General features: G+C 34.1%; 1 protein-coding gene across 1 annotated transcript; it reads left to right on the forward strand.

Moving 5' to 3' along the window:
- Positions 1-1,832: 1,832 nt before the first annotated feature.
- LOC112505089 (probable linoleate 9S-lipoxygenase 5) lies at positions 1,833-9,200 on the forward strand. Its single transcript, XM_025109041.1, has 9 exons — positions 1,833-2,121; positions 2,772-3,061; positions 3,234-3,474; positions 3,678-4,019; positions 4,572-4,657; positions 5,157-5,264; positions 6,433-6,737; positions 7,398-7,661; positions 8,384-9,200. Exons 1-9 carry the CDS (start codon positions 1,965-1,967, stop codon positions 9,135-9,137), a joined length of 2,547 nt encoding a protein of 848 aa, XP_024964809.1. The 5' UTR covers positions 1,833-1,964; the 3' UTR covers positions 9,138-9,200.
- The last annotated feature ends 594 nt before the right edge of the window (positions 9,201-9,794 follow it).

Raw genomic sequence — 9,794 nt, forward strand, 5'->3', positions numbered from 1 at the left:
TATATATATATATATATATATATATATATATATAAGTTGGGATCATATGAGACCAATTAATGCTTTTTCGTGAGACCCGTAAGACCAATTCTCAACCCTTGGATTAGATATATAATTTCAACATTCTTAATCACAAAATTGCCACGAGATTTCTCAATAATTACAAAATTGTCACCGTGCAACTTTAGACCATTAGATCATTGGCTTATAAAGTTGATCAATGAACATAAATTGGTCTCACGGGTCTCACGAAAAACCCTTGGTCTCATGTGAACTCAACCCATATATATATATATATATATATATCATCTAACAAATAACATTTAAATTACTGTAGTGGATTGTGTTATAACTCTTTTAACTCGTTAATTGAAACGTAAGTTTCCAAACTTAAACCATTTCTATAAAAACATTTTATGGAACGAAGGACGATTACGTGTTCTTTGGAGAATCACATATACGGCAATCTAATAAATGATTTGACACTATGATGTAAAATTAAGATCGAAAATTATATCTAGTAAAAAGCATGACGATCACGGAGGTTCTTACTTGATAAGTAAGGGAGAAGTCTCTTACCTAGTTAGCACTTATCGGGCAAGAAACGCTTACAAACGATTCATTTTGATCTCCAACAATGTTACCCAAAAAAGTAAGTTCGTTTAATGACTTTTATCGGTAATTAGTTTTACGAGGTAAAGAGTGATGGTCCAATTTATGGTCTTATATTTATGATAAAACAAGAATGAATTAATGAAATTTATTCTTGAAAAACGACATTGCTTAATGCTAATTTAGAATAAATCCAACCCAAAATTAACCAAAACAAATAAACCCTGTAAATTAATTTCATATAAAGGTATTTTTTTTTAGAGGCGTAAAATCTATATACATATTTTTTTACACCAAAGGATAAAAGAATTTGTTTACATCAACACCCAACTTATAAAAAACACAAACCTAACTCAAGATCTATATGACTCGAATACAAATGGTTAACAAAAAAAATAAAACACACACACATATATATATATATATATATATATATGAGTTGTTATACAACCTTTTACATTTTTACAATCAATACAACCTAATTTCAACCGTCAATTTAATTTGATGAATATATGATTTCATAAAAAATTTGATTGTTTTATAATATAAAGTATTGATCATAATTAATGAACTCTAGTCATCTTCCATAAATATTCAAATCATTATAATTGAACTCTCATCATTTCCATAAATAAATATCTCAATTGATTGGTTTGCATTGATTGAACAAATGAACATGGTTGCATTTGAAATATACCTATATATATATATATATATATATATATATATACAAATCAATATACAAAATCGGTTTATAGGATGCAAAAAAAAATGTCTAAGTGTCTTAATACGTTGTTTTATAAAACTTATGTTTATATGATCAAACAACATATAATAAGTTTATAAGACATTTTTACCTTTTTATAGATTTTTTTTGAAAAGTTTCCTCCGAGTGCATTTTTATAAGACACCAATTAGTAGAACGTTTTAGTTCAAAAATGTCTTTAAAAAATTGTTAATATGTATAAACTTATTGTAATACTTTTATATATGATATATAAAAAAAATGAAAGAATGAAATAAAAGGATGTGTGTGATAGAGTTTATGATTTTGTATTTTAACTTAAGACCAAATGAATAGACACACCATAAAATTAATAACAAAAAGAAAAGGAAGAGAAATTGAATTATATTCAATGATGCTTGAAGAAACAAAATAGGTTTGGTAAACATCCCCCTTTTCTTCCTATATAAATCAACATTTGCTGCTGCGTTTCTATACATACAAACACTCTAAACCCAGAAACGCAACAACCACAAGATCATACCTCGTGCGAAACACAACGATCAAGTGATCTTGAGGCACCGTCGCTTTGTTGCTGCTGATTTGATCATAATTGGCCGCTAACAAAATGATGACGATCAAAGGGAGAGTGGTGTTGATGAAAAAGAACGTGTTGGATATCAACGACTTAAGTGCATCTGTTTTGGATCGAGTTGATGAGCTTTTGGGAAAAAGCGTCGTTATACAACTTATCGGTCCACATGGATCTCATCTTCATTCCTCCGGTTCGTGCTAAAATCTTTCTTTTTTCACTCATTTAATAGAGGTTGTGGTTCAATCGAAGATGAAATGTACACATATTATCAGGATATAAGTTGTCTTTTTACATTTTCTGTTATTAGGAAAATTGTAACCTTTTCTTTAATAAAAGCTTAATCTAATTAATACTTATCTCACCTGCCAATCATAAGCCTTGAGCTTTTATGCATTATTCTCAAAGGTCCAGCGGATTGAGTCCTGCAAGGCCACAAGGGTTCTCCTTACTCTTCTTGAAGGCCTTTGAGATTAATTAGTCGAGATGCATGCAAGTTGGTCCATACATCAAGGTTAAAAAAACAGTAATCTTTTAGCTTTTATATATATAGGGTTGAGTTTCGTGATACCAACTTGTTTTCGTGAGACCTGTAAGACCATTTTTTTACAATTGAAGCTTCACAGCAAAAAAACTATGAAAGTCCAAATGCGGTGATCAGTCGGCTCGTTTTAATTTGCGGGTTGGATATCAACGTTAATTAACAAAAACAAAACAATTTTTTTATTCTCAAATATCACTTAAAGATTGTTTGTTTTAATTTTCTTTTTGAATCTCTTATATCTTCATTACAATTACATTATAAATAACGATTTATTCTTTTATCATATATTTGTTTTGTAGAAGGAAGCTTGAGAGGGAAGGTAGGGAAGCCTGCGATCTTGGAAGACTGGATTACCACAATTACCCCTTTGACAGTCGGGGAATCGTCGTATAAAGTATCATTTGAATGGGATGAAGGTATGGAAGTTCCAGGGGCATTTCTGGTCAAAAACCATCACCACAGTGAATTTTACCTAAAGACCCTTACCCTTGAAGACGTTCCTGGCCATGGCCAACTCCATTTTGTGTGTAACTCATGGGTTTACCCTACAAAACGCTACAAAAAAGACCGTATTTTCTTCGCTAATAAGGTATACTTTGAACTCGTATTTAACCATACAAATGTTGATTTCTTGATATATATATATATATATGTATATGAAACAGATGATCATCGGGGACAAGTTAACTCAAGTTCTTCTGGTTTGCTATTATTATTTTATGTATATAATATTTTTACATAACTTTTTATATATGTGACAGTCGTATCTTCCTAGCGAGACTCCAACATATCTACGTTCATACAGAGATGAAGAGTTGGAAATCTTGCGAGGAGATGGAACAGGAATGCTTCAAGAATGGGATAGGGTTTATGATTACGCTTTCTATAACGACTTGGGAGATCCTGATAAGGATGTTGCGGACGTCCGTCCAGTTCTTGGAGGCTCTTCAGAGTATCCATATCCTCGTAGGTGTAGAACAGGCAGGCCAACAACCAAATCAGGTTTCAAGTCTTACCTATAATAAGCTAACAAGTCACTGTAACAAAAATCAAATTTATAAAGCATTAATTAATGTCATAATAGATTATTTAAGAGAACGCTTTATGAAAGTCTATTAGAATAATCAGAAGTTTTCAGCATCATAGGGTCTTTTAGATTATGTTATCTATAAACTGATTGTATATTGTTTTCGTCGATGCGATAGATCCTAAAACGGAAAGCAGGCTTCCACTTCTTATGGGCTTGGACATATATGTTCCCAGAGATGAGCGATTTGGACACTTGAAGTTGTCTGATTTTCTTGCTTACGGTCTGAAATCCATCGTTCAGTTTCTCGTTCCCGAGTTTGAAGCTCTATGTGACAGCACCCGCGATGAATTTGACTCGTTCGAAGATGTGATGAAGCTTTACGAAGGAGGATTCAAGCTGCCCGAAGGCCCTTTACTTGATCACATTCGACAAAATATTCCTTTAGAAATGCTGAAAATACTTCTTGAAACCGATAGTGATGGTGTAGCCAAATTTCCAAAACCACAAGTCATCAAAGGTACACCATTCATTCGATACTCTACATGCATGCGTATATAAGATGATAAAAATGTCTAGGTGTTAGATTGCTTTACATGACTTAATAAAACCAACAATTGTGCGACCTATATGAAAGCGTTGCAATTAATTTACATGACGTTTTTGTGCACCTTATTAACTTTTTTAGGATTTTTTTGAAAGAAGACTTCGTGTTAATTCTTTATACAACATTTTCTGAAACGTTGTCTTTATAAATTAAATAGCTAATACAATACTTTATTTTAAAACTTTCCATAAATACTTGTTCAAATGCCCAAAACTGTCATATAAACTTATTGAAATGCTTTTATATATGACGTACAATTGTCCTATAAAATTCGCCCTATAAAATCAGTTTAGAACATTTGGATAGTTTTGGCCTCTTATAAAGACCCGATTTTGTTGTATAGTATGCTTCTTTACGAACGTCTGATTACGACATATAGTTTTAGAAATGAGTAGTAATGTTATCAGTATTTTATAATAAACATTAATAAGCAAAAATAAGTAAATTTGGGTGATGTATTTGTAGAGGACAAGTCTGCTTGGAGGACAGATGAAGAATTTGCAAGAGAAATGTTAGCCGGAGTCAACCCTGTTAGCATATGTATTCTAAAAGTAAGCTAAAATAAGGTTTTTTCTTTCTTTTTCTGAAGAATAATCTGCTGTGGTAGCTTACATTCTCATATGTTATAAGAGTCAAGGTCTACCACTCTAGGGACTCAAACTTTGGGACAATATGTGTCTGTTTAATTCGCCCTCTCTTGACACTTCGGGACAATAGACTCCCATTGTATATAGCTTTCACTGGAATGTTAGAGTTCTACGTTAGCTAGACTTGAATCATTTCTCTTTTGGATTAATCTAACGGGATTCCTCTCATATTCTCACAAAATACATTTGGTATTGCAAAGAGGAAATCAACCGATGCGAAAAAGTAAAAAATGTTGAGTTTATCAACCTGTTAGAATTTTTATTTTTTGTTTTCGCAAATGAAATTTTGGTCGCAAAAGATGATTAGTCTTGTTGCTGAACTTGCATTGCTAGCTAGATTTGCTTCTTTTTTTTTTTAACTTCTTACGCCCCCGATGGTTCGTAAATTCTTTTGATATTGTAGGAGTTTCCCCCTACGAGCAAGCTCAACGTTCAAGTCTATGGTAACCAAAACAGTTCGATAAAATTACACCACATCGAGAAAAACCTGGATGGTTTAAGGGTGGAGGAGGTATATGATCTTTTCTAAATCCATTCCAATCATAATGAACTTTTTTTTGTTAACCGTTGGTTTTTCTGGTTCAGTTTGTATGCACCTTCACTAATCCCTTGGGCCAACGAGAATATGCACTAAAATCCCCAATGACCTTGGATACATTGAACCAGTGACATTTTGAAAGGAGTCCCAAGGGCCACTGAAACAAAATCAGGTTTATAGGACGTCAAAAAAATGTAAGCGTCCTAATAGACCGTTTTATAAGACTTAAACTGTAAGGCAAAAAAAATAAAACGTCCATTCTAAAAAGGTTGTAATAAGTTTATAGGACGTTTTAACAAGTATTTTAGGATACTTTTAATGTAAAAACGTAACATTAACAATTTTATAGGACACTATTTGAAAAAATTGTTCTGTTAATTAAAAAAGTATACTATAAAAAGATGGGTTTATATATAGGATATTTTCTCAAACGATCTTATAAAATTGCTAATGTGATGCTTTTGTATTAAAAGTTTCTTAAAAACCACAAGACAATTAAAAAAGCTAACTATAAACTTATTACAACGTCTTTAGATAGGATGCTATATTTTTTGGTCTTATAAATGAATTTCTATAAAACGATTCATAAGGACGCTTTTTTTTTCTCTCTTCTTTCCCGCAAATTTATCCATTTTACTCGGTTGGGGAGCGGAGGTACCCTCGAGTGGTGGCTGGGCAGTGATCTTTGTGGGTCAAGCTCCCATACCCGCTCCTTACTGCCATCCTCCCCGTCGAATTTCTGGGGTTTTAATTAAAAGAGATAAAAGAAAAGCCACTTACTTAGACGATGCATGGAAGCAAGCAATTGGACATTATCCCCGGGCCGGCACTAAGGCGTCTATGATGTTATAGGCATTTTTTCCGGGCGAACGCATTGCAGACATGCCTTTGGATATGGTTTCCGTTGATTGAATTAGTCTTACCATCATCTTCTCTGCTAGTTGTAGTGCCCCTTTATAAAAATGATATTTTTCTGCGAGACTCCATCCAACCAAATCCCATTTTTAAAAACTGGTGGTTTCCTATAAACTCAATTATGTTGTAGAAGACCCAAATCTTTTTGTCAGTGAGTTAATCATAATTAACTTGTTAACAAACATGATCAATGGAAAATCTCTTGTTTCAAATTCTTGGAACACAGGCACTGAAGGCAAACAGGTTGTTCATATTGGATCATCATGATTCATTGATGCCATACTTGAAAAGAATAAATGCAACCACGAACAAGATTTATGCCACACGAACTTTGCTCCTGCTACAAAATGATGGAACTTTAAAACCAATAGTGATCGAGTTAAGCCTGCCACATCCTGAACAAGATAATCTTGGTGCCATTAGCGAAGTATACACCCCGGCTGAAAATGGAGTTGAAGGATCCGTTTGGCACTTGGCCAAAGCATATGTAGCCGTTAGCGATTCTGGGATTCATCAACTCATCAGTCACTGGTACATTAACCAAAACTCATAGAACACTTTAAGGAATAACTATGCTAGCATAGCTTTTTGTTCTCACACTGCCTAGACTGGACCATTTGTCTTTAATATTTGTTGGAACCTCTTCTCCATAAGGACACTTTTGGCGAGTAATTTGAGGATTCCATTTATTCTCACCTGGTAAATATCAATGCCAAAATCTACAACTCTAAGGATTTGACACTTTAGGCAATATGTGTTCGTCTTAGCCTCTGTTGGAGGTCGTGTGTTAGAGTCCCACATTATTTAGACTTGGACTATTTCTCTCATCAATATATGTTGCAACTTCTCTCCTCCCCTCGAAGGCTCTTTTTAGAAAGTAATTTTTGAGGGTTCCAGTATTAATGTTAGTAGAGTCAAGGTTACTACCCTGAGGACTAGACACATTGGGAAATCTCTACTCATGTAGCCCTCTCATGCATCTAGCTCCCTCCTCACACTTGGGAAAATCATTGTCCATCTAGCTCCTATTGGGGCCGTATTAGAGTATTACTATACATCGTCTAGACTTGCACCATCAATTCTTTTCATTATACGTTAGAACGTTCTTTCTATCTTGAAGAGCTTTTTGTAAATAATTTGGAGATTCCTCATATTCTCACACTTTTAACAAGATTGTACGTCTCTTTACAGGTTGCATACACATGCAGTTACTGAGCCATTTGTGATTGCTGCGAATAGGCAGCTAAGCGTCCTCCATCCAATCCATAAGCTTCTCTACCCTCATTTTCGTGATACAATGAATATCAACGCTTTCGCTAGGCAAATCTTGATCTATGGCGGAGGTATACTTGAGAAAACAGTATTTCCTGGAAAATATTCCATGGAATTATCTTCTGTGTTGTATAAGGATTGGGTCTTCCCTGAACAAGCACTTCCGGTGGATCTTATCAAGAGGTAAGAACTAATAGATACAGTTTTCGATATATTTTATTCTGAAAGTGTCATAAAAACTTGTTAAAACATCCAAAAACAACTTATATACTTATTGTAACACTTTTAGATAGGACGATTTATTGCATGGTCCGGTAAACTTAAGTTCTATCACTACAACAAAATCGAATTTATAGGACGGTTAAGTGTTTAAGTGTCCTAATAGAGTGTCCTATATAAAATTTAAGTTTATAGAACCAAAAAATAAAACGTTCTATCTAAGAGTATTAAATAAGTTCATATGACGTTTTTGGACGTCGTACAAATTTCTAGGACCTTTATAAAATAGAATGTTGTATTAGCCATTTCCTAGGATACTTTTGAGAAGTGTCCTATAAATCCATTTTTTTGTAGGACCCTTGTGTTTATTGGACACATTTTTAAATAGTGTCTTATAAAATAGCTAGTACGACACTTTATTTGAAGAATGTTCTAAAACTTGTTACGACACCTAAAAGCGTCTTATACACTTATTGTAACACTTTTAGATATGACGCTTTATTTTTTGGAACATAACATTCTATAAAACACTTTATTAGGACACTTGAACAATTTAGGCGTCCTATAAACTCAATTTTGTTATAGTGTATTGAGTAGTTTTATTAAAGAGAGTTGCACACTTTTAGGATCTTGTAAACCCAATTTTGTTGTAGTTTTTCTTAATTATCGGTGCATTTAACACTCAGGGGAATGGCTGTTGAGGACTCGGATTCTCGTCATGGACTACGCCTGCTCATCGAGGATTACCCATATGCAGTTGACGGGCTTGAGATCTGGTCAGCGATCAAATCTTGGGTTGAGGATTACTGCAAATTCTACTACAAAACCGACCATATGGTTAAAAACGACAAAGAACTTCAATCATGGTGGAAGGAACTACGAGAAGAGGGACATGGTGACAAAAAAGAAGAGCCATGGTGGCCTAAAATGCAATCTTGTCAAGAACTGATACAAATCTGCACTACATTCATTTGGGTGGCTTCTGCTCTTCATGCATCTGTGAATTATGGGCAATACCCTTATGCTGGTTATCTCCCTAATCGTCCAACTCTGAGTCGTAGGTTTATGCCCAAGCCAAATACTCCTGAATACGACGAATTAAAAGAGAATCCCGATAAGGTTTTCTTGAAAACAATTACTCCGCAACTGCAAATGCTTCTTGGGATCGCTCTGATTGAGATATTGTCAAGGCATTCGTCGGATGAGGTTTATCTTGGACAAAGGGAGTGTCCTGAGTGGACAATGGATGCTGAACCTCTCAAGGCATTTGAGAAATTTGGGAAGAAGCTTAAAGAGACTGAGGAGAGAATCGTGCAAATGAATAACGATGAAAGGTTGAAGAATAGGGTTGGACCAGTGAAAATGCCGTACACCCTACTCTACCCGACAAGCAAAGAGGGAATTACCGGAAGGGGAATCCCTAACAGTACGTCCATGTGAAACTGAAACCAACCAATAATCATTGTGTTGCCAAAACTTGAATAAAGAAAGACAATTACGAGTCTTCGGATATTATTCTTGTATTGTGTTTATATGAAATCTATATGTATATTTGTTCTTTATTTCCACAATCTTCATTCATAACTAAGCAAATAACTACTTGAAGGGGTAGCTGAGTTGGCAAAAATGATCAAGCATGAGGATCATTTCGAGCATCTCGATCGCTGATGTCATCACTTATAGAGAGTATACGTGACCATAAACTGTGAACTTGAATCAAAATTCATATAAACCAGTGGTTTTTTGGTTCATGGTTTCATTTTTTAAAGTAACTTCAAAGAGAAATATGAATGAATGGTTAAGATACCTTCAACTTCAACCAAACTGCAATATTGCTTTATCTTTCAAAAATAAGAGATTTATATGAAGATTAGGTTCTACCAAAATGAAAAAAAGGCCACTGGTAATGATTGTATATGAGTAGGGTGGTAGTAAAGTTGAGTGGTAGGTTGTTTGGGTTTGGCTTGAGCTCCACTTGAACTCGGAATAAGTTTATTCAAAATGATACATTCAGGCTCAAATATTTTTCAATGTTTCAGGTTGAATTTTTTTGAGTTACACACTATAACTTACAACTTTATAAACTTGTTTATGAGC

The sequence above is a fragment of the Cynara cardunculus genome, unplaced genomic scaffold, assembly GCF_001531365.2.
Source record: "Cynara cardunculus var. scolymus isolate 2C unplaced genomic scaffold, CcrdV1 Un_Scaffold_8371, whole genome shotgun sequence".
NCBI classification, from domain to species: Eukaryota; Viridiplantae; Streptophyta; class Magnoliopsida; order Asterales; family Asteraceae; genus Cynara; species Cynara cardunculus.

Excerpts from the sequence above, each read along its gene's own strand:
- LOC112505089 (XM_025109041.1), top strand. The coding sequence starts at position 1,965 with ATGATGACGATCAAAGGGAGAGTGGTGTTGATGAAAAAGAACGTGTTG. Across the intron at positions 2,122-2,771 it reads ATCTCATCTTCATTCCTCCG|AAGGAAGCTTGAGAGGGAAG; the intron begins GTTCGTGCTAAA and ends TTTGTTTTGTAG. Across the intron at positions 3,062-3,233 it reads GTATTTTCTTCGCTAATAAG|TCGTATCTTCCTAGCGAGAC; the intron begins GTATACTTTGAA and ends TATATGTGACAG.